Here is a 25,274-nt window from a genome sequence, read left to right as displayed (position 1 = left end):
GATTTCTTTATTCCCTGGGGTGAAGTTGCTGTATTACTATTTTTGGCTGTCTGATAGTCTAGTTTAAAACTTAGTCATTTTTTCTAATACCTTATTGGTGAATCCAACCACATTACTACTAAATTTATAAACGTTGGCTTACTGGAAACCAATATGTAATGCCTAGCTGTGACTGTTAGATACCGTCTTCTTGGTCATGCCATATAGTGACTGGAATAAGAGGTTAAGGAAATTGGAAAAACTTGTGCAAATTCATCTGTATCATGGCTGCTGAATTGGAAAAAAAATCCTGAGTAAATACCAGTTAATGTCAGCATAATATTATTGGCTAATGCACTGCGATATAAAGCTCTTGCAGCTTATTTACTGTCTTAAAATTTACCTATTTTTGTTAAAAGGCTTGCTAAATCTGATTCTTTTCAATGTTCATGTGCTAAATGGAACCATCCATTAAATGAGCTGAAGTAAAAATTTTAGCTTCCCATAGTAAAGCAATAAGCAACATTTATGTAGCGGTAAAGAAGACGTATGATACCCTGTCTGCATACATGCAGTATGATACTATATATGCAATATTATTATCTTTCTGGTATGTACTTTATATTTTGGGCTTCTTACAAGTAATGATACTATAATAATAAGGGTATCTAGCAAACACCAGAAGTGTCCTTAAAAACAGTGAACCAGAATTTTTACTAGCTGTAAATCCTCAATTCTTTTCCCTGCTTTTACTGCACAGTATCAAATGTGTAGACTAGAGACTTGAAAGGATTTAGACACAGATGGAGCAGTGGATCATATTTTACTAAAGATGTTCTTACTCGGATTCAGATTTCACATTCTTGATAAAATTATTCTGGAATAATTTTATTTTAACTTGTAATGCCATTATCTTTAGCTGTGAATGCTGAGTGTAAAATCTCTTTATTTTTAGTCCCTGGTGAGAACTACATGCCAGGACTGCGTGCATAAATCAAGCTCTGGGCTATAACAGTTTAGAACCATGGAGAATTGGAGTGGGAAGGAGGTCATAAGCCTCAAATGTTTCCCCTTCTCTTTCTATTAATTTTGAAAATATTGTCTTTACTACATTTATCTCCTGGTCCTGCTGCCTGTTCCTGTGGTTTTACAGATCATAGAATCATAGAATTGTTTAGATTGGAAAAGACCTTTAAGATCATCGAGTCCAACTCTTATCCTAGCACTGCCAAGTCCACCACTAAACCATGTCCCTAAGTGCCACATCTACAGATCTTTTAAATACCCCCAGGGATGGGGACTCAACCACTTCCCTGGGCAGCCTGTTCCAATGCTTAATAACCCTTTCAGTGAAGAAATTTTTCCTAATATCCAAACTAAACCTCCCCTGGCGCAACTCGAGGCCGTTTGCTCTTGTCCTGTCACTTGTTACTTAGGAAAAGGGACAGACACCCACCTCGCTACAACCTCCTTTCAGGTAGTTGCAGAGAGTGATGAGGTCTCCCTTGAGGCTCCTTTTCTGTAGGCTAAACAACCCCAGTTCCCTCAGCCACTCCTCATAAGACTTGCTCTCTGGACCCTTCACCAGCTTCCTTGCTCTTCTTTGGACCGCGCTCCAGCACCTCAATGTCTTTCTTGTAGTGAGGGGCCCAAAACTGAACACGGTACTCGAGGTGCGGCCTCACCAGTGCCGAGTACAGGGGGACGATCACTTCCCTGGTCCTGCTGGCCACGCTATTTCTGTGTTACTGTTTTCTGTAGAAGGATTTTTGCTGAATGAAGCACTTCCTTAAATAATTCTGTAAGCACTGGAACTAATAAAGCCTTTTCTTAACTATGCATCAGTATCTCATGAGAGCTTGTGAGCTCTTAGTAAGTCTTTCCTCCTATTTAGGTCTCTTGGATGTAGCTTTTCAGGTGTCTCGTGTGTGAACTCAACCACCACTCCTTTCTTGAGGCCCGACATCGCAGCCTGATTTCTCTAACGTTTGTAGAAATACTAAAATCCTTCAGAGCACTGAGTCTCTAGTCCAGTTTGGTTAAAGTGAGCAATTGGGTTTAAGTTATTGAAAGAAGCATGACCTCGCAAGCCTCAGTTTCTTAGAAAAACAGGCTGAAAATAGAGGCAGAAATGTCTGGTTTCAGATTAACAGCAGTAGTGTCGCCTTTAATATTTTATTGAAAGAGCATCCTTGGGACGCGCCTCTTAGAGGCCAGGTTCTTTTAGGGCAAAAATACCTGAGCTGGCTTTGAGGCATGTGATTTGGGTACCAGTTTGCCATGTGAAAGGGTTAGTTGTCCATACTGCTTCTGATGCCTGAGGCAGCACATCAGTCAGATTCTCAGCTTTACACATTTTTCCCCGTGCTAGTGCTGGGGAGACGGGGGTGTGCTGCAGGGGCGTCTGCCGTCTCACAGCCCCTGACACAGTTTGTGGCAGGCGATGGAGACGCAGGCATGAGAGCTGGAGCCCGCTGAGCAGGACGTGGGCTGGCTCTGCAGCTGGCATCCTTAGACGCAAGCCAAGCGGACCTCTGAGGTGATCTCTGAACCGTGTCTATTAGCAATTAGTATATTGCTTGTTGCAAAATAAACACTTTCACTTCCGTAACTAAGCAACTCCTATTTACATATGCACTGTCTTTCAGAAGCCCTAGTGACGTCAGGGAAATCAGACCCGCTGGCCAGACAAGCCGATTTCCACTCCGCAAAGTCAGGTTAGCCAGCATTGGCACCCTGTCTGTGTCCAGCTGGATCGTATTAATGTGGGTGATAAACCTAGATGCTAACTGATCCTTATTCTTAGACCAGACAGCTTATAGGGGGACTAAGAGAGGCGAGCGCATTCAGGTTCTCCATTTATTGTCACAGAGTTTTTGAGAAGTTTCAGAAAGTTACATTTGAGTGCACGTATGATGTGTTTTGCAAAGTATCAGCCAGAGGCCTAATGTCATTTGTAAGGGTTTTAATTACATGGACTTTTCACAAGTCTTGTAGATGGATGTCCTTCACAGGCAAGGAGTTTGCAAGGGTGATATTTAAAAACAACTGCCCTACTGTTGCCCTGAAAAATTACCTGAGCATATTTCACCTGAAAATGTATGGTTGTTTTACCTCAGTGATCTTTGGAGTATCAGTTTGACGGTCACTTTTTGGAGCAATCCTGACTGAGCACCCCAGTGGAAGCATTACACTAATCATCGTGAGGAAGGGGGCAACTTCTTGAATTAAGGCTTGAGGGAGTGAAAGGAAGTGGGAAGCCAGTGATGTCGGAAAGTGTCGGGGATTAGGAAAACATGATGTGCCATCTGGTGGAAAGATCTTTCAGGGTTTTCAACTCTAACTTTCACCCAAAGCTGGGGAGGCAGGCTGAGGGAAAATGGAAAGACCTAAGGAATGATGGTGGTGCAAGAAGCCTCTGGTTGTCTGAAGCTGGTGTGTAGGACTAAGGAGTTGTTGTGGCCATGGTTGTCTCTCTCTGTGTCATCATTTGTAATGCAAAACCAGCAGGGAATTGGAGAAAGCTGTTTTCTCTTTACAGCTCTTCTGTTTGACAACATTTGTAGCCTTTCCTCTCAAAGACTGTGTAGCTTGATGGGTTGGTAGCCCCCCTCCTGGCAGCATGGACCACGCTAGTGCAGTTGAAGACTTGAGGCTTGGCTGAGGCTCAGGACCTGGTGCTGTTCAAGGCACAGGCATGTCGGTGGACCCTGCAAAGCTGTGGGCTGCTACAAATCGCACTGGTTGTTGATGTCTAGGCAAGTGAATGAAGCCCTGAGCTTCAACTCTGCCACAGATGCATGCCTTAATCACCAGGTTAAGTTTCTGTACAGATGTGCTTGTTTGTGTAACAAACAGGATCCATCCATCTCTCTGCTGGGGAGAGGGTGACTGACATACGTGAAGCATTTTTCATATTCCCTGGAAGATAGTGCATGATGCAGAATGGTCATGAAGATGGTCCCATCTGTGTGCTGGATGAGTGCTGTTTATTCACGCATGTCTTGCTGGCATCTCAAAGAATACAGTGCCTCCTCTGCGTTTTTCGTATGGCAGTTGGTATCTATTGACCTGCTAGTTGTGACAACATATAAAGCTCAAATGCCTATGTCGTTCAAAAATGGTAGCGACCTCTGCATTCGGAGCTGAGGTATTTAGCAGGTTTTTTTTCTGTTTTAAATACCCATCGGGTTATGTCAGAAGAGAAGCAGAGACCTGGTCAGTAATTGTCCTATAAAGACATTATTCAAGTGAAACTCCATAAACCTCTTCAAAGAGGTTTGACGTACCTTCCCTGGTCATGTGTTAACACAAGCTTATTACTATTATCATTAGAGTATTTGCTGTTTTCATTGTGTGGCAGCACTACATGGAGTGTTTGAATCTGAAAGCTGCTCTATCTCCTCATTTCTGCTTCAGTTAATAAAGAGTACAATTTGCCACGGTATCAGTAATTTTTTCCTTCAAATCTATTGCTGCTTAGAGAGTGGCAAGCTCCAGCCTGTTAGCCTGTCTATTAGAGTGACTTTGGTAAAACCCCAGTTCCCTCCCTGTGCTGTGGCACAGGGACATGATGTTCAGGCACTGAGCTTTGTTCAGAGTTTGACTCCCATGGTAGCAGGCACACCTATGAATATTTAACGACAGGAGATTCCTGTTTTTGCAAGGAAGTGTTGTATTTCAGCAACAATAAAGCATCAGCTGAAAAGATCAACTCCTCATAAATAAGAGAGAAAGAAAAGCTCTGAGATGACCTTCCTGCTGTGTCCAGCATCATGAGATTCTTTGATCTGCCACTCATCAGGGAAATTAAGGATGGCTTTCACTGAGCTTCACACGCAGTTGTCCTGGAAAAGAGAGCATTTCATAAAGATGATTAGCTGCTTTGCAGACGTGTAATTTTTTGTGTTCAATCTTGTTCAATTAAAGGAATTGCTTTTGACTTCCAGTTTCAACAAACTGGCTTCACCAGCTAGTTTGGGGATAGAAAGCAGCTTCTCAACACAAAGAAAATGGTTAAAGCAAGAGTGAAAATGAAATTGAAATTGTTCTTGCAATCCTATCAAAGGAGCCATCCTGTTAGAAGGAACATTTTCCCTGGAGCCAAATGGTAGTTGCAACATTTATCTACTCCTGGGCCGCAAGTGAATCTGGCTTCTGTTGGTTTATCATATAAAAAGTTCATGTGTGGCAATTTCTTGTTCTGAAATTTTAAGTTCACTGACTTTTAACCTGGAATGGCTCAAAATTACCTTTTAAAATGAAGCTACGCTTAGTTTTCTGAAGGTAACACATTTATTAGGTGGATGGGTTAATATCAATCGTTGTAAATGTTTAAACGTAACATGTTTGCTCATCACTGCCTTTTTATTTACCTTAGTAGAATGGGGTTTTTTCTTCAATAGTTCTGATGCGTAGACCAAATGGAAAGTGGATTAAAAATTATTTATATGAAAAAATAACTTTTTAAGGATAAAGCAACTTAGTAAGATTTAAGACCACTGGAGAAGACTTTGTGTTCTTCAGTTACAGTAATTTCATAGGGAGCTTATTGCTACCATGAAGAAATCATGCAGTGTGAAAGAGAAGTATTTCCTTGCTATATATGCTCCAGACAACATTTATGCACTGTATTTAATAGGGAGTATATAAGTTGTATCGTTGGCTGCTATAAACATACTGTGCAAATAAATGCTTGCACTGATCAACAGGTTAAAAATAAAATCTCTGTGCAGCTACTGCATAGGCAGCAAGCTCGTGCACTTTTTTTAGCTAGAAGCCTGTGATGTTCCAGCTAGAGAGCTAGGTTCTCATCCTGATCGTATTTAATTCCCCTGGCGTCATTTGCACTTCTCTTGATTTCCAGTGGTATAAAAGTATTGTCAAGCTAAATCGTTTTTATAGTAATACTTAGGTTTGCTTCCATGAGACTAAATGCAATTTGTCAAAAGCAGGTAAGGGCCAGAATTCTGTTATCATGAGTTCAGCACAAATTCAGGGAAAAAAATACTCTTTAAAACTCATCCAGTGAGTTCCCTGAACCAGCTTACATCATGACTGCTCATGATCTCGTAAATGGGAGGGAAGGTCTGCAGTTAGGAAGGGAAAGAGCATCTTAATAAACAGATTTTATAGGTGCCAGAAATAGCATGGGTAATCTGCTGCTGATGTATAGTAGTTTTGCTGTCACCCTGGTTTACATTGGTGAGATTTTCAGAAGAAGCACAAGTGATTTAGGAGAGGAGGTTCTTTCTAAAAGATTAAAAACAGGTGCTGTCATTCCCTCAAGCCACTGCATCTAAACCACTGAAGATGCTTCAGTTACTTGTTTCCCTCTGAAACTGATGAGAGTAGCTTTCTGCGTAAGGGTTTATGAACAGTTGAAGTCCGTAAGTTTTTTCTTTTGTGTTATCATACTTCTGCTTCTAAATTATTTGTGAACTTTTCCAAGATCCCCTACTATATTGCAGAATACATTTAGAAATTCTTGGCAGCGCCATGCTGTGGTTAGCCATGCTGTATCAATACAGAAACTTACGTCAAGTTTGCATTATTTGCCTGCAACAGCAAACTAACAAAAATCAGCAGGGCGAGTCTACCCGAGTGGCTCTGTCTGGAGGCAGCGGCTGGCTAAGTGTTGAACCTGTTGGCTGATTTACTGTCAGCATTGTGCACCACGACGCAGTGTCACTGAGAAGGATTCTGTGCAAGCATACTTGAGATCTGTGTGAGGTGAGATGAAGAGTCTATTTTAAGGTCTGTGTAGAGTGCTGGTGATCTTCAGCCAGGATTTCATTTCCACTTGAGAAGTGTGCGGCGCCTCCAGCCCTGACAGCGACCCTGCAGCCTTGTGGGAGGAGAAGGGAACTTGGCTCATTCAGCTTTTTGGTTTGGGCAGCAGTTGATTAATCTGTTAAATCATTGACCATAGTGTTGGGTAGCACAGCTGCCTCCTTCATCCGTTTTTTGAAGTGATTTGCACTACGTTGCTGCTCTCCAAGCATCTATATGTTTGGCTGTCTTGTAAAGGGGAAGGCCTGAGAGCTGTTAAATGCTAATTAATGGCTTGCAGCATTAATGCTGTGTTGCGCCCAGAGCTGTCTGTCCTTGAACCTTGGGTACTGTAGACGCAGTAAGTGTAGACATCTGACAGCTGTGTTGGGAGAATGAGTGTACTGGCCAGTTTGTCTAATGCACACTTCTTCTTGTGTGCTTGCCCTCGAGCCTTGATGTCATCCTCTTTTGTCGGGTGCTGGGGGCTGAGCAGGACACCTTTTCTTCTTCGTTTGAAGGCATGGACAACATGCCCCAGATTCTGAACTCAGTGTGGTGCTTCTCAGCCACTGAGGGATGAACCAGAAGAGGGAACCTATTGAGTATCTTGTTGCATTGGTGGTAGGTTTACCTAGGAGACAGGCTGTGAGGCAGGAGACAAAAGTCTGCTACTGTCCTCCTTTCTCCCTGTCCTACCCTGCAGCTCCCTCCCCAGCTGTGTTCCAGGGCAGAAGGGACACACCTGAAGAAGTTTGGACTCTGGCTTTGGGGGGCTGAGCATTGCTGAGGGGGGATGACAGGGCACAATAAGGTGCTGTGGGTTCATGTCAGGCAGGACCCCTCCTCTGCCCTGCCAGAGCCCTGCCAGCTGTCCTCAGCTCCGGCATGCACAAGCCCACCCGTGTCCCCAGGACACGCTGTGGTTGTTGCAGCTGCCTTTCGGAGGAGGACTGTGACACCTGGCAGAGGACAGAGAGACTTCAGCTGACAGTAAACCCAGGCAGCTTTGAAGGCTTTGCATATCTCTGCTGCTTCGGAGCAACTTTCCTCTGCTCCCTCCCTGTGTCCTTGCTAGCAAGGCTGTAGCAGAAGGGGTGACCTGGTAAAACCAGCCGAGGCAGCCACCACCAGCTGCAGTTGGAAGCAGTTACTGCATTTGGTACTCTTTAATTGTAGCTGTCACCGCTCCAAGCAAGCGGAGGGAGAGGCAGTTTCCTTGTTTTTCAGCTAAGGGAGTTTAAAAAGCATTGGTTTTGGCTTGGCACGCCATTGCCTTGGCAGCCCTCTTCTCCTCGGCTGGTGGATGAGGGATGGCGCTCACTGTTGGGAAGAGACCTGACCAAAGTCAGTCACCACTGCAAAGCGGGGAGAGGTGGGGGAGCAAGGGCAGGACTTCCCTCTTGATTTCCACGGGTGCCCTTTTCATCCCAAGTGTGCAGGCGCACTCTGGAGGGGTTGCTTCTGCACGGGGGGCACTGGGGTGGCTGCTGCCTTCACTCCCCGCTTCCCTGAGAGGGCAGAAGCTTTTTGGCTATACCTGTAGTGACATGTCTGTCGATACCCTGCTGTGTGCCTTTCCTGGCAGGCGGCTTCCCCCTGTAGCTTGGAGAAGCTATAAGTAGTGGTGGAAGTGGGAAGTAGGTCTCGTTGCTGGAGAAGGCACCTTGGAAACGCAGGTGGGGTGAGACGCGGTTGGGAACTCTGAGACTTGTGTGGGAACGGGAGCAAAGAGGAGGAAGCTGCTGGGAAGTGACAGCGTTTGGAAAAATCAGCTTCATTATGTTCTGTTATAGGAAAAAAAAGTACTGAGGTGAAGCAAGAAGGGGGAAGGGCAGTCTAGCAAGAGTAGTAAAGATGTCAGCTGTATTTCTAAAAGTGAATATTTGGAATTTACCTTACTACAATATGTTAGCATCCTGTGCAGTGCCACTCATCTGTTTGAATGAGGAGGCTATGGCTTAATTCTTGATAAATACAAAGGAAAAAAACTGTGGAGGCACAAATGGTTGAAGCAAGTTTTGAAAGTAAGACGTGATAGTTTAAAGTAAGTTAAATGTTATCCTTTTTTTCCTTGAAATGCTAGCAAGATCACTTAAGGAAGAATGTGTGTTTAAAAAAACAGCGTGTTCCACAAACAAAAGCATTTGCGCAGCTTTGTAGAGCAGTTGTAATAGCACAGCTGGAGGAACTCCAGGGGAATCTGTAAAAGTCTGTGCGTAATTAGTGCTGCCTTTTAAACACACAAAGGGAAAAAATGAGTGGATGCCAGCAAATCAGAAAAAAGAAAAAGTATAGCCCAAACATTTGGAATTTGATTTAAATACAAGTACTAGCTCAGTACAATCCTGTCAAAAAAAAAGGAGGGGGGGGAAGAAATGCAGTGGGTGGGAGTTTACTGCAGTTGTCTCAGTAACTGGGTAAAGTATATAACTTTCAGAATTAGTGGAATGCTGGCAAAAAGGAAAGTTCCTGAAAAGTTTCTGCTTTCACGGAAAATGCCATTTCTTAAAAAAAAAGTAAGATAAAAAGGGCACTGCTCTTGCAGAAGAAACCTTCAGAGCCCGTGAACGCACTCTTCAGGCATATCAGTGAGGAGCAGCTCAGTGACCAGGACGGCAGGAGCTGGGGCCACTGCATGTACTGAAAGAGAAGGAAAAGGAAGGACCATTCCTTTCATCCGTTTTGAAGCCAATATCTTTATAGTTTTTCCTTGTATTATATGTTTTCACGGAAAGAAAAACTCACCGCTGGCTTTTTTTGTATTTTCTGAAAGCGATCACACCCTTTTCCTATTGGATCTTTTGAAAAGAGTATTGTAAAGCACAAGTGTTGCCCTTTTTTTTTTCCAGTTTGGTTTTTTCCCCCCTGTTGATCACAGCGTTGACGGAAATGTTTTGGTCTGACTCCTCTGTGATGCCTACTGTCTTCTCTGGCAGGTGCTACTTTGGAGTACATCCCTCACGGCCAACTGGCAAACGCCCACTTAACTTCAAATTTGCGAACGCTGAAATTGGAGCAGGACATTGTGCCCACTCAGGAGGAGAGGAAGACTCCCCTGGTGGAAGCTGTTCGGGGAAGGAAGTCCTTTTCTTCTCAGGACAAAACTCTCGCTCCAATTAACCTGACAGATGACCAGCTTGCCTCTGGCCTCTATGGTAATAACTGGCTCACATTCACCTTTCATCGTGCTGATGGAGTTTGAATATGAAATACAGTTAAAGGAGGTTTTCAGGGTTCTCAAAATTGTGAAAGCAGGGAAAGATGCAGCTACAGGGAAAGTCACAGTGTGACACCCTGTGTCTGCAGATAGTGGTTAGTTTTTAAATGACAGATTGTAGCGCATCAGTGAAATGCCATTTAGTGTCTTCATTAGAAAAATGTACTGAGAGAGAAAGGGTTAATAAAATATATTTTTTTTTAAAACTTAAATTTGTATGAATGTTTTAGCTGTCTTATGCTTAGAGATTGGTTTAAAAGTTGTTCCAGTGAATACTAAAATCTAAAAGACCAGACTTGGTTGAACCTCCCCACCCTGTTGAATAGGTTATTGTTAAATGTGCTGTCTGTACTAATGTGTTAGTTCTGGCAATGAGCTGCTGTCATCTGACACCAAGAATTAAGATTTTCTTACCAGAGCAGAGTAACCCATTCCAATGTTAGAAGTCTTTCACAAATAGCAAAGAAAAAAAAAACAACCCGTATCTTTTCTTAAAGTTTTTTAAAGCATCATAAAGATTAGCAGCATGTTGGAAGATGGGAAAGTTAGGCTATACAAGTTTTCTGTTTCCAGAGTTGGTTTTGGAAGTGTTCTTCTAAATTTCCAATGTGCATCTCACACCATGACTGTATGTATAAAAAGATTAGAAAGCCCAGCTTCAGTTGGTAAATTAAACAGGAAGCTGTTTGTTTGTTTTGAAAAACTGTCTAAAGCTGCTGCAGTCAAAGCTGGCTACAGATTTGTACTGATACGTGTACTTTGTCTCCCTTTTCAACAGTATGTACTAATAATGAAAACACACTCAAATCTATCATGAAGAAAAGGGATGGGAAGAAGGATTTGAGCAACACCAAGAAGAACCTGCAGTTTGTCGGCATTAATGGCGGGTAAGAGACCTGCTTCCAAAAAATCTGTCACTGTAGTACTTTCACAGTGGAAAGGAAAGGAGGAACCCGGGAGCATATGTGTAGCTTTGGCCTGTCCTTCAGGCTGAGGTGCATCTGCTGAGTGTAAGGGTCGGAGGGAAGACCGAAACAGCTGAGCTCATCGTAGTCTTCTGTGAACCTTTTGTGCTCACAAGTCATATGTGGCATCAGTCTCAAGTACCTGGAGATTAGATTGCTGCCAAATTTAACACAGGAAAATGAAACAAACTCAAAGAGCCATGGGAACGTTTTTCAGGCAATATTTTAGTAAGGGAAACTTTGATATGTCTTTGGCAGCTGACAAGCACAGCATTGTGCTGTTGAACAATACAGCAAGAGATGGCATTGCCTAAGAATTAACTTTTCTGGTTTTGCGCTAGATAAATACAGAAACTTTGCTACACAAATACAGAAAACAGTATGGAAAATTATCTTCTTTTACAATATTACTTACCCTTGCAGAATGTTGCAAAGAACTTGAAAATAGTTTCACCAGATTGTTTTTATATAGCTTTTCTAGCCCTTTCCTCAGATTAGTTTTTCTTTAGTATTGTCTTTAGATAGGTTTGTTAGCTTCCTTGCTTATATCTGCCTAGTAAGGCAACAATACAGTTTACTTCTGAACAAAGTAATTTCATTCTGGGGCTAAGACAAGGTCTGACAGAGTGTTAAGACTTCCGTTTAAAAAACGTTGTTCTTCTTTCATTACGCACTGTGCACATAATAATCACAGTGTCAGTTGGCAGGGACACTGAGTTCAGTGAGTAGAAAAGGTCTCTGAGTAGAAAACAGGAGGACTAAGCCTTTGCAAGATATTTTTCAACTTGCACCAGCACAGGCAGGTACTGACCACTGCTGAATGGCACTGAGCAAGCACCCCTGCCCTTTCTCCCCCCAGGTACGAGACGACGTCCAGTGACGACTCCAGCTCTGAGGAGAGCTCCTCCTCGGATTCAGAGGAGGAGTGCGAGGGCCACGAGTACCCCCACAGCCGGCACACAGAGGAGGGGCAGCCCGTGCCCCGTGCTCTGGAGGTCTGCGCCATGGGAGCAGAGAAGGACAGCCCCCGTCACGAGTGCGAGGCCGAAGAGGTGGAAATCAGAGAAAGGTAGGCTGCTCACCCTCTCCCCAGTGCCTCTGAGGAGGTTACTGCTGCCTCGTTGCATGGGGCGAGCCACGGGCTGTGCCCGTGCTGGTGGAGAAAGTGCCAGCCCCATCGCTGCTCAACTGCTGCCCGCTTCCCTCCTCCTTGAGCGGGTAACCAGAGATGGTTTCGTGGCAAAACGACTGTGTGTGAGCGGGGAGATGGTGTCAGAGGGCGTCCTTTCCAGCGGCTGACCCCAGCAGCTTTAAGTGGTCCATTTATAGCGAGACCCAGGTGGCTCCCCCGCCCCTGGCAGAGGCTCTCCCAGGTCACAAGCAGCACTCATTTGGGAGCGGACAATGCCTTGTTAACAACCTGGTCTGTAAAACAGTAAGTAAGCAAGCAAATGAGTCTTGAACCATGCATACCAGGTCAGCAGGTGGCTGGGAGCGCATCTTGCATTTGCACCTTTCACAGCATCTCAGCCATGGCTGATACTGCTCGGTAAGACGATGCAGTACAGGAGCAAGGAGGTCGTCCAACCCTGGGATCATATAGTATAATATACTTTAAGGCCACTGTCACGCACTTGTTCAGCATTTCACGTCTAAGTTACTTTTCACGTTGCTGGTAAGGAGCTGTGTAAGGTAGCATTTGACAGGTGAGGCTTTTTTTTTTTTTTTTGGCACATGGAAAGCAGTAGTGTGGTGAGTTTTTACTGATTCTTGATTAGTGAATGGACAAAAGGAAGTCTAAATATAGACAGTGAAGGGGTATTTTATAGATACTGGGCTTGCCAGATGTTTACAAGTGTGCTAGCTTGGAAAATTATGTAAGTGGAATAATAACAGTAAAAGAGCTAAGACAAAATTGGTATGTTATGTTTCACTGGAGATATAGCTTAGCATCAAACTTATCTGTAATTATCAACTGCTAAATAAAAGAGATGCAGAAATTCATAATTAAGAGCTATTCGTAGGCCTTGGAGCTGTGAGTTTTAAGTGCCCTGAGCTTTACTTATACAGTACTGTAGGATGGCCTGTTATTTTACAGGTGGCATAAAAAGATGGGCAATTTCTCAAAGGAGCTCTCTAATTTATATTTACGCTAGCAAGGGGCGATTGTGAAGAGGAGCAGCAGGACAGCTTAGATAGCCACATGTACTTGAGGAGCATGTTCTTTGCAAGCTGGCTGCCCTGGCAATGCCCTTCGAGGGGAAGAGGGAGGGCGCATGGCCACAAGGGACCGAGCGTGGTCCATGCAATGGTGGAGTATTTCATTGCTCTGGAAGCACCAGCAGCTGGCTTGTAACCCTGGAGGGCTAAAATGCCTGCCTTACACACATGAGTGTGTTAGCCTCTCTGCTTTTTGGGAGAATTTTCCTGGAAAACTGCCATTATCCTCTGTGGCAGCTTGTAGGCAGAGATGGTTGGCCACAGCCTGGCGTGCCATGTGGCATGGGCATGGGCCTTCTTATTTTCAGCTGTTCCTTGAGTTTTGAAATTTGTGATGGAAAGGGGGCAGAAGTGAAAACATGAAGGGAGACTAGAGAAAGAGAGTAAATTTCCAGAGTGGATGGGATGAGAAAGGCTGGTTCCAGTGAAGGGGAGCTGGCAGGGAGGCACTACCTGTGCCCTTTCCCACCAGTTAATTCCGTTTCCGTCACAACTATTGGCAATTCCTCTTGTTAATCAAGTAATCAAAGCACAGAGTATATAATACATGCTCTGCAGTCGTATAGCAGTAGGTGAGAATTTCCACCAGAAGGGTTGCCAAGTTTAAAGCACAGAAGCAATGCGTCGCCTGCTCTCTGTTCCCGCTGCTCCTCCTGCCTACATCTCTGCTCATCATGGAGGGAGACCCTGCAGAGAAGAGCTGCCAGAGCGGCTTCTGCATTGCAGCAGCTGATGGCTTGCCTGGAAACATACATTCCCACATGACTTTCAGAAAGGTAAATGTTTCTACGCGGAAACGTCAAGAGAAAAATTGAAATGTGCAATGTATTCTGCTGTCTCCCTTAGATACGAACTAAGTGAAAAGATGCTTTCTGCCTGTCACCTGCTGAGAAACAACATTGATGACCCCAAGGCATTGACCAACAAAGATGTGGTAAGCAGTGCAGGACAAAATTCTCTCTGAGCTGCAACAGAAAAACTTCAGGGAGGGATAACTTCTGGTTTTGCAGGACCAGCACCGCAGTGGCTAGGCAGAAGAGGATTTCATCTTTCCTGGAAGAGTCACAAAGTGCTTTTTCTATCAGGAGACTTTTGTCCAGAGAATGTACTTGTGCTTTGTGCTGGGGTGTTGTCGTCCCAAAGCACACACATAAAAATAGTAACATGAAAGCGCAGTTTCAACACATCCGTGCATTGCCATGTTATTTTTGTAAGTGTTGCTTTAGCACTGCTGTGGGCAGCTCTCAGGCCTTGCATTAAGAGACTGCATGGGGTGAGGAGCCTGTTTCTCCCCATGACAAAAGCTCAGAGTCTGTTTTGAAACTGCAGGTGCTCTGCCTCCTTGTAAGCACAGGGATACTGTTTCTGTCTCGCTTACTGTGCTGGTAGCACTTATCAGTGCAGCAGGGAGTAAGGAGGATTCATTGTTAATACTCAGTCTCAAGAAATAAGGTTGTATTTTCTTCATATAGGAGGTGCCTATATGCCTCATATAGGAATTGCCTATGCTACTTTGTGAGAGCAATCTGAAAGCAAAGGAACACTGCTTAGTGATGTGAAATTGAATTTTGCATTTGTTACAGTTGTGCAGTGATGTAGAAGGCAACAATCCAGTGCCAGTCCCCTCTACTGTAGAGCATCTGCAGCTTCTTGAAGACAATAATATGGTCTGTAAGACACAGACAATAATGTTGTCTGTGTCCAGTTCTGACATTTGTGGTCCAGGGAATGTTTTGAAAGGTTGTTTAATACAGTTGTGACAGGTAGTTTTTAATCCTGTGTCAGTCCTTCAGGAGTAGTTTAGGCATTCAAACCACAAATGTTTCAGGCCCAGTCCGAGTTGAAAGTGTCAAAAATGGCACAACCAGGTGATAATCTCTGTCTTGGAAGTGTAACTTGAATTTACATGTTTCTTTCTTGTGCTTAAAGTGTTTCCCAGCACAAGTGGTGCTTTGTAGCTGGCAACTATGGACTAACCAGCTCTTCTTCTCTGTCTGTCTGCTGATAAAGAACTCTTGTCCAAAAAGGGTAAACTTCAGTACAGCTAGGGATCTGTATAAACTGTCCCAACCTCTTCCAGCATACTCAGCTCTTGTAGCGGCTCTTTGCACCAGAAAGAGCTGCGGACTGCTCCTTTTGGGATGTGATGGATTACTTGAATAAAAAAAGTGTACCATTTACTTAATAATGCGTGTGATACTGTGACTGTAAAAATAATTTCTTAGTGGTATTTTGCACTTAGTAGTGCCTAAAATTAAAAAAATATTTATATTGTGTCACTTTATGACCACTTTTGTGTTCCAACTCCGTATGTTCACAATACACGTGGTCTCTTAACTGAAATGGTTGGACCTTGTAAGTTTTTATTACAGTAATACTGATGTAGAATATTCTGTATATGTGTATATGTAGTACAGATATATATGTAGTACTGAAGTGTGTAGAATATCCTCCCTTTACCAGACACGGGCCCCCTCTAGCGCTACTGGTACAGGTCCTCTGTATTTTCCCTAGAAGCTAGAGAAGCGTGCTGAGTGTCTTCTCTGCAAAATTGTCCTTGAACTTACTGGCCACCTTGCAGGTGGGGGTTTATGAGAAGAGAAGAAAGATGTGGTGGTGCTTCCAGGTTAGAGAAATTGTCTCAGAAAGTCAGAGCTGGCAGTGACTGAAGGAGCCTCCTTGGCTCACAGCTAGATCTGCTCTACCTACGTTGTTCCCAACAGACAGTTACCTGGCCTAAGAGGCTCCTGCCCCTCCACCCTCAGTCCGTACCAATGGGAAAGTTTATCCTGAATGTCTAGCCTGCATCTTCTAATTGCAGTGAAAATCCCTTACTACTATAGCCATCCATCCTGCAGGTGAAGAACAGGTTCTTTCTTTTCTCACTGCAACAGCCTTTTGCACTGTGAAAATGTTATGGGGTTTCTTTCACCAGCTGTTCTTTCAGGAGCGCATCTCCAGTCTTTCCTGTCTGTCCTGTAGGTCAGATTTCCTTGACTTCTAATCATTCTCACTGCTCACCTTTGAAACCGTTTCGACTGAATCTTTTGTGTCATTCAGTGATCGGACCAGACAAGCTAGTCCAGCTGTTGCCTTCACAGTGCTAGGCGGAGAGAAGGGACTGCATCACATGCCATGCAAGCTATAAATCTCTTTATTCACCCCAAAACAGTATTTGCCTTTTTCATTACAGTGTGATGTTGTTGACTCAGGTTCAGCTTGTGATCTTCTGTAATGGCCAGCTCTTCTCCTGCAGAACTGCTGTCCAGCCAGTTCTCCTGTACTTCGCACATTTGATAATTCATGCCTCGGGATTGGGCCTAACTGACTTAGCATGCTGTTGTTTTAAGTCCCCAAGAAATGTGCATTCCCACTGCTCCTAGTCGTGCATTCATCAGTGATTTATAAACTTAGTTAAGTATTTTGTGGAAATGGTTACTCTAAGTCTTTTTCTGTTCACCAGTATTTGATACCCATTAATTTTGGGAGTAATCTCATCCTAAAATTCTGTGCCCTCAGAGGTGGACCATTCCTGAAAGTTAGGTGAAATGAGAGGAGGTAAACAACTGGTGTTTTAAAGAGGGGTTTAGTCAGAGGGGAAGCTTCAGTCCGTACATCTTGTTTGTGAGCTGAATACTTTCTTCCCACATTTGACTAAAAAAGGCTTGACCTCCTGCATCGCTGACTTGTGGGATGGAAAATCCTTTAAATAGATTGCCCATATGAGAGTTTTTCTGTCTTGGTTTTGGCAGAGGTTTTGTTTGAATACCATCCAGCACGAGTGGTTTCGTGTCTCAAGTCAGAAGTCGGCTGTCCCTGAAATGGTTGGAGACTACATAACTGCTTTTGAAGAGATTTCTCCTGCTGTCCTCAGACATATCATCAATATGGCGGACGGAAACGGAAACACGGCTCTGCATTACAGCGTCTCACATTCTAACTTTGAAATTGTAAAGCTTCTTCTGGATGCAAGTAAGTTGACTGGTTAGCATATTTTTTTTAATTATTTTTGGTTTTTGTAATCCTCACGGGTGAAATTCGTGATGAGCAAGAGGTCAAGTTTGGGCTTCCTCCAGCAGCTGTTTTAACTGTTAACAGTTACATGGTGCCTCACTTGGGCAGTCTAGAATCCTTGTTTCTAGTGCTAGCTTTGGAGGTGATGGTGATAGGTCTTGAAGACGTTACAAAAACACTCAAGTAAATTATGTACAAAGTTGACCAGTGTTTGGGACAGATAGGTAGATCCCTGACTCTTGGACTGTAGTCCAAGTTCAGCAGCACCAGCCTCCAGCAGTTTTCTCTGGAGGCAGTGCAGCTGCTGCTCAGCCAAAGGTAGGGTGCTGGTGGAGGAAAATGCATTCAGGTATAAACATCCATGTTAAACACTCAAACTAGTCTAGCTTTATCTTACTAGAGCAGTACAGAAGCTTCTTCTGGCCACTGCCTTGACACATCTATGCTGGTCTCCTGAGAAACTGGAGCAATATGGCATTCTGCCATATAGGAGCATTTTCCTGGTCCCTGAGCAATGTGATGATGCTTCATTTAGTTGCTTTTGTTGTTGCTTCCTTCTCTCAATCCCCTTGCAACACACATGCAGAGAGAGTAGTGGCAGAGGGGAGACTCCAGAGCATCTGCTCCCCAGATGCGCTAAGCCAGAAGGCAGCCAGTGGAAAGTGTCACATGTTGGAGCTGGTCCCAGGCAGGACGTGATCTGTTTAAGCCTAGTTTTGCTCCCTGACTGAAGTTTCTTTCTCTAAACTAGTTATAAAACCTGTGACAGTTGGTTGTGAAGCTTAACTAGGCCAACGACATGGCTGGAGTGTAAACCTAGCAACATTTATAAATCCAGAAGGGTAGCATCAGATGAACAAGGATATTAATGATACAAATCTCGGTTTTGATAACCCAGCACATCTGTCATACATGCAGAGACTTCCTCGGCAGGAAAGCGAGTGCTTTGAAATCTCTGGTTCTGTTTGAAGGCAGCCTGTTGGGAAGAGTGAGTCACGGTGGGGGAGCGCAGGGAATGTCAGGAGCACAGTGAAATGCAGCAGGCTGGCTCTGCAGCACTGCGGTGGGAGGAAGCTGCCCCTCCACTTCCCTGGGTATCTCAGGGTAGCATGAGCATGCTCATCTGTTGCTGGAAGTCAAGACTCCTGTAGTTTACAGCAGCTGGTGTATTCCTATGAAAATAGTGGGTTTGGACTGTAAAATCCAACAACCATGAAGTGCCAGGTGTGTGGGAGCACACTGCATGTGCCAGCACTTGGAAAATATTTGCCAACAGGCAAATTCCTTCAGGTTTTGACAGTCTTCCTCTGGACCATGTCTAAACGGTCACTACAGTCAACTTTGCAGTGTGGTTATATCACAGGCAGATTCTTGGTCCAAGAACTCTGTGTCTGTGTGTTTGGTGGGAAGAGCAGATGAGACGAGACTCCTCTGTATCACCATGTAGTGTTACCAAGAGGACAAATAGGAAAACAGCTCTGCTCATTAGCCATATAGAAAAGGAGCTGAAATGTGACCTCAGAAAACACACCTCTGCTGAAGTACTCTAGTCAGGGTAGGAGAGCATCACTTCCAATAATTATTCATTACTCATGAAGTAATGCATGTAGCAGAGTGTTGTGTTCTGTGGCTTCAGTGGCTTCCCAGAAGTGGCTTCTGAAAGTAAGGTTGGGCTACAGGTTATAAGGTAGCACAAGTGATGTCTATGGAACATGAAAAAAATGTGTATTTTCTTACATCTGCACTTGTATTGCTTCTGCAATGTTCTTTTCGCTTAAAAAAAAAAAGAAGAAAAAAAAGCCTTTGGCAATAAATGTGAAGAATTTCCTGAAACATTTTTGCTTGTTAAGATATCTGTGGTGCAATTTAACCCCAAGTCTAGAGATGCTGTTTTTGTAAGTCTGAGTCCTTGCTTTCCAATACGATGAGCACACTGAAAGCCCTGCTGCCTGGTAAACTAATAAGCCCTGCTAGATTTCTGCAGAATTTTAGGAACAGAGACAGACTGGCGGTTAGACTTGAATTAAAAGGAGAACTCTTGTCAATTGCTGGCACTAGTCAGAGGACTTGACTGTATTTGTTCCCAGAGTACTTTTGTTCACAGTCAAAAACTGTGTAGAGCTGGAAACAGTCTTTAATTGAAAGGTTTTTTCTGCAGCTCCAAAACATGTCAAAGTACACTTGCAGATCTTTAAAATAACACCAATTACAGGAAAATGTTTGTGCTGAGGAGAAACAGCTTTTCCACTGATGATGCTGCTGGGCTGTTTTTATTTTGCAGTGTGGATCCCCTCAGGAGAGGAGCTTAAAGACTCTCCTGATGGTGTTCCTGGGGTTCAGACCTGTGACCCCAATGGTCATGTCAAATTTCAGACCACTTGCTTTTACAAAAGAAAAAAAATGCACAAAGAAAGCCATAAATGATGATATATAAAATGGCTTTGTGCTCTCCCTTGTGTTGCATGCATAGTAGAAGAGAATCCTTTTCTTTCTCAGGCTCAAGAGTACCCCTGTTTATTTTTTTTCTTCTCCACTTTCCCTTGAATTGCTTCCATTATGAGAGCAATTGCTGCCTTTTCTTTTTATAGGCTGCTCTGCTAACAGTTTATTCAGTTCATTAGCACAATTGCTGCTTTTTGGGTTCCTGCTTTCCAAAGAAATTATCTCATCCCTCTGCAGATGTCTGTAACGTAAATCATCAGAACAAGGCCGGCTATACCCCCATCATGCTTGCTGCGCTTGCAGCTGTGGAAGCGGAGAAGGACATGAGGATAGTGGAGGAACTGTTCAGCTGTGGGGATGTGAATGCTAAAGCCAGCCAGGTCAGTCAAACGGTTCACAAGACACCATTCACATTCCCGTGTCTTTTTATCTTTCCTTCCATGCTCCCACCCCTGCTCCATCGGTTCAGCTTTTGCACTCATTCACTTTCACCTTCTGTGGTCTTTGATGTTTGTATGTATGTTTTTGGTTGCTGTATACAAAATGGAGCTGTGGAAGAACAGTCGAGCCTCAGGTCTGGATCTCTTCTAAAAATGAAGATTGAATGAAAGAACCATTACTGAATTTTGGGAGGCATGTACAAATTCTGCACCATTTAGCTCCTTCCAAGGAACTCCAGATGTCTGGAAATAGATCCGATATCTTCCATTAATCTAATAAATAGCTATGTGACTGTGGGATATATTATGCATAAAAGGTATTTAAATAATGGCAAGCAGAGCCTTGAGAGTGCTGTATAAAATAACAATCTTTTTTTTTTGCCCCCAGAAGAAGCACAGTGCCAAAACAATAAGTGTGCATGCTTTGTCACTGATTGTCTGTGTAGTTATTTGGGTTTTCCTCTTCTTTCCACACAGGCTGGTCAGACCGCACTGATGCTAGCTGTGAGTCATGGGCGGATAGACATGGTTAAAGCTTTACTGGCCTGTGGTGCAGACGTCAATATCCAGGACGATGAGGGCTCTACAGCTCTGATGTGTGCTAGTGAACACGGACATGTAGAGATTGTCAAACTTCTGCTGGCTCAGCCTGGCTGTAATGGCACCCTGGAAGACAATGTGAGTTGCCTTTCCAGATAGTGCTTCATCAGATAGCTTCTCCACTCTGGAATATTTTTTCTAACTCAGTTTTTTGATGCAGTGGAGAGCTGCTGAAATCTGCTTACGTGAATCTCTGACTCACAGTGCCAAAGTACCACATGCGTGAATCCTCTGCTTAGTGGTAGCAAGTGCTGTGATTATTTGGCTAGTATCTTTCCTTTTCTAACAAACCTACCCAGTAGCAATTTTTATGGTTAGCTGTAGGTGTGCAGCGGCCAGAACAGAAAAAGCATTTGCTACTCATGCTAAAACATCTTCCCTTCTCACATTCCTTCCCCCTTTCTCAGGAGTCTTCCATTTTTCAGTTATGACCTTATCTGGTGACTTAATGGCCTTGCTGTGTTGCTTTTCTGTGTCCGTGGCAAACATCAGCCCTACAGTTCTCTTCACAGGATGTTCACACAGTATCTACACCATGACTTTTGAGAGTACAAGTTTGGTCTCAGTCATGAAGCTACATTGTCCTAACAGTGAACAGGTACAGGAGATACAGGCTATGACTTCAGTGCCAAGTGAGACACTGGCATATTTCTGGTTTGCAAGGATCACTGCAGCCTACGCTGTCAGTAGACAATTTGATCTGTAGACTTCTCAAGCTTGAAAGTGTTGACTTAGCTGGTTTCTTGCCAGTACTGTGTTCTCATTAACATCACTTCTTTGGTATGTTTCCATTCTTCCTATCGCTTTCACCCACTGCGCACGGAAGTAGAGCCTGGGTTTGGGATTTGGGAGGGCAGTGGGTGGTTATTTGTTGAAGCTGTTGCAGAGAGGCAGAGACATCATTTCTGTTCATCCCTCACCTGCTGCAGGAGCCGGATCAGTTGCCCGGTGGTGGCAGTGGTGTGTAACAGCTGGCCTGAGGGGAAAATGTAAGAAGGCCTCAGTGTAACAAACACTTCTGGGGGCAATCTAGGTTACTGCAGCCTGGATGCTGTTAGCAGTATTAATCATCAAGTCAATAATTAAAGTCTTTATGGGAACATGACACTTAACTATTCCTGTAGGCAGTTTGATCGTTTCCCAAGCACAGCTTGTCTGCTGCTTATTCATTTTATAATGGGTTTGTCTGTGCTGTGAGATTATGAGATTTTTAGCATTCCTCTAGCTATTCTGAATGTGACAGTGATGCTTTTCCAGTCAGCATGATCAGTAGTAAGCTGAGCTTCAATCCTACTGATGTGTGCCACTCTGACAGTGATTCAGCATCTCTCTTTAAGAACTTGGCTTTTCCTGGTGTTGACTGTGGAGTATTTGTTGTCCATTTTTAGTGCATTATATTGCACTATAGTGGACAGCTCTTCTAGCTCCCTGTCTGCTCAGGACGATTAGATTTATGTATAATCGCTCCCTGTAGTCTCATAAGAAGACTTTCCACTTGGATGCTGTCCATCGTGTCCCATGCTGGAAAAAGGGTTTACAGTTTCCTTAAACTGGTGCCGACCTGTCTAATACCAGTGCTACGGCAGCGGCTGGGAAACATGTTCCATTCAGAGAGCCAACATAAGAGGCGATCCCTATCAGAGGACATTTCAAATACTGGCATTATTGTGGAAACTTCTGTGCATAAGAGCCAAAAGCCAGGCAGTGGACCAGCAAGCCACTGTGAGATTTGTGCTGAGGTTGTAGCTGCCTGCCTTGTAATTTAAACGCCGTCGGAGAACAGGGGGTTGTAGCCACATGATGCACCAATTTCAGGAAGGGAAGGAAGCAAAGAAGGCAGAGTTGGGGATGTGGCAGCTTCATACAAGTGTGCCCCTCTGACAGCTCAGAGGTTCACATCATAGGTTGTCTGACATCTGCTTCTTCCTGGACCAAACATGGTCTAAAGAGAAAACAGCAGGTCAATAAATGACCCTTTCAGGAAAAGCACTCTTTGCTTCTAGCAGCCTCAACAACTATGGTTTCTGAAAGCAATAATATCTTCTGAGAAACTGAGGTGACAGTATTTAACCAGGAAAGTCCATTTGTTTGTAGTTAGACTTCCATCAAGGAGCATTTGGAATTAGGAATGCAACTGCTTTTAGTGTTAATGGGAGCTATAACACAACAATTACCATTTTAACAGAGCAATTATCATGATATTTGATTAGCATTTATCCCTCCCTTATCTTCTCTTCCACTCCTCACTGACATTGTAGTTTCTCTCAGACAGCCCAATCTTCTGAAATCACTGGTCTTACACAGCAGTACATGTAACATTATTGTGATAATGGCGTGCTCATTCTTCCTCAGCAATAATCGAGACTCCTCATTGAGAGAAGTTATGAGGCCTCTGACAATTGGACTGCCTCATAAAACAGCAGTGCAAGGCTTATTGTCACTTAATTATAATAAATTAAACAAGACTCTAAATTAACCAACTGTCTGTCTGAGCAGTAGGGCCTCCACTTCATAACTTCTCTTCTCTGTGGGCTGATGGGGCTTTTAGGAGATGTTAATGCACACAAGCACTAAGTCTCTTTATTTCTTCCTTTCCTTTCTCAGGATGGCAGCACAGCACTTTCAATAGCCCTGGAAGCTGGACATAAGGACATAGCAGTTCTCCTTTATGCCCATGTCAACTTTTCCAAAACCCAATCACCGGTTAGTACACAACCTCCTACAGTTCATGTTTTAACTTGCTGCTCCTGAACATAATAGTAAAACATACCCCCCAGCAGCTGTACAGCAGTACAGCACATGAAATTTCGAGTTTATTCACAGGATAATTTTTATGCTGGTGAGTGGAATGTACATTTTTAAATACAGGTTGACTGCAGAAGGCTGAACCCTGGCTGAAGGATACCTCCTCCTCCTCCCTTTTATCTGGGGGTACAGATAGCTCACTAGCAGAGTTCACTGACTCTGGCTAGTGTGCAGAGGTGCTGTTGCATCACTGTAATGCTAATTATTGACCTGCTCACCGAAACACAGCTGTTTCTGGAGTTAAGCTGTCGTAGGTGTTCTGGCAACTATCCACCTGCTCTCTGAGCCTCGACTGACTCTCCTGATAAACTGCTGCTAAACGTTTCACTGTCTAAACAACGTGCACTCTCAGTTAGCAGGCTGTATGATAGCTGGCACTGTTGTTCCTAAAATGAAAAAAAAAAAAGATTAATCTGTGCAATTAAAGGCAAGGGCAAGGGATTGAACAGAGTGCTTGCGAGTGCTGTGTTCTCATTCGGCTGGCTGGAATAATTTCCCTTTGATTAATTGTTCTTTCCTGTTTTCTAGGGCACTCCTAGGCTTAGCAGAAGGACATCTCCTGGTCCCACCCACAGAGCCACGTTTGAGTAGTAGTGCATGAATATCTGTAAAAATCTCTATGCCATCTTTAAGCTGCTAAATGTTACTGTTTTACTGAGACAGATACTGAATGTAATTGTCTTGTGCCTGAACTCACCAGCAAAGTGAAAGCAGAGATCTAGTGCTAAAGATAGAAAACTGTAAACTTGAAGCAAGCCTATAGTTAAGTAGTGCTCAGCTGAGAACCTTAGCCAGAACTGTTCTTTTGCTCAGCTACTCGTCTTTCCGTACACTGGCATAAATCCTGTTTTTCTTTGCTATAGATTATCCTTTCCTGTGTTATGTGCAGCCTAAGACTTCTAAAGCTATCCATGCAGGGGTGTCCTGGTGGCTTGTTTTTAATCATTCTAAAACATATTTACTGTGCCTAGACTTTATCACAGTAACCTTTTCATAAATTTCATTCCAACATGATTTTGATGTTTTTAATTACTTTGAAATTCAGAAGTTGCAGTTGCTTATATAGTCAGCTCCGTGGATCTTGAGCTGGTGGGTGAGTGGGTAGGTATTGGGGATAGAACCTCTCGTCAGGTCTGAAGTTCACTAAATAAGTTGTTGCTAATTGGGGATAATGTATAACTTTTTATATGAAAGATACTAGTATCTATAAAATTAACTCGCACAGTATTTTCAACATTTTATATTCCTTAATAATTAAAAACTACATGAAGAATTACATGTCCTGTTACCATATTTTTATTAACTGTGTCAGTCTATAAGCTCCATACATGTTTATTGGAGAGTAAAATTAGAGGTACCAGCTGAATATTCCCCTTGAGTGGAATTGAGCGTAGTTCTCGGTGCATATTTATGGAATGCTATTACCTTGTCACATTCACTTTAGTCACGTGTATTGAAATGTTTGAAGTGCCTTAGACTCTTGCCATATTTTCAGAATAAAATTTCATTATGCTGTTTTACTCCTCTCCTGTTTTACCTGTGATTTGTCATCATCCAGAAATGCTGCAAATTAAACTGCAGCTGCAACACAGGGTAGATTGGCAAGTCAAGGCAGGGAGGACTGGATAGCTCAACCCTTGGGGGCTGCTAATGCGAACAGCATCAGCACCCAAACTAGCTTTTTCCTGCTGACTGGCAGAGTAAAAACCTTTGCCCAAGATGATATGCCTTTGCTGATCTTGCACATGGTTGGAAGGTTGGACCCTTTGCTATTTGGGAGAGAAGTGGCCTCTCTCTTGGCCATGTGAAGCATCATGG

General features: G+C 43.6%; 1 protein-coding gene across 1 annotated transcript in view; it reads left to right on the top strand.

Annotated features, from left to right (window-relative positions):
- Nucleotides 1–24,963, top strand: part of KANK1 (KN motif and ankyrin repeat domains 1) — a 130,668-nt gene extending 105,705 nt beyond the window's left edge. Inside the window, exons 5-13 of the mRNA XM_050913404.1 lie at nucleotides 9,690–9,908; nucleotides 10,749–10,857; nucleotides 11,795–12,004; nucleotides 14,002–14,089; nucleotides 16,908–17,127; nucleotides 19,849–19,991; nucleotides 20,529–20,729; nucleotides 23,256–23,354; nucleotides 23,985–24,963. Of these exons, the coding sequence (XP_050769361.1) occupies nucleotides 9,690–9,908; nucleotides 10,749–10,857; nucleotides 11,795–12,004; nucleotides 14,002–14,089; nucleotides 16,908–17,127; nucleotides 19,849–19,991; nucleotides 20,529–20,729; nucleotides 23,256–23,354; nucleotides 23,985–24,047 (1,352 nt within the window). The 3' untranslated portion in view covers nucleotides 24,048–24,963. The remainder of the gene's footprint in view (nucleotides 1–9,689; nucleotides 9,909–10,748; nucleotides 10,858–11,794; nucleotides 12,005–14,001; nucleotides 14,090–16,907; nucleotides 17,128–19,848; nucleotides 19,992–20,528; nucleotides 20,730–23,255; nucleotides 23,355–23,984) is intronic.
- The last annotated feature ends 311 nt before the right edge of the window (nucleotides 24,964–25,274 follow it).

Source organism: Gymnogyps californianus, chromosome Z (genome assembly GCF_018139145.2).
Source record: "Gymnogyps californianus isolate 813 chromosome Z, ASM1813914v2, whole genome shotgun sequence".
Lineage (NCBI taxonomy): Eukaryota > Metazoa > Chordata > Aves > Accipitriformes > Cathartidae > Gymnogyps > Gymnogyps californianus.
This window is presented reverse-complemented; position numbering and strand designations above follow the sequence as displayed.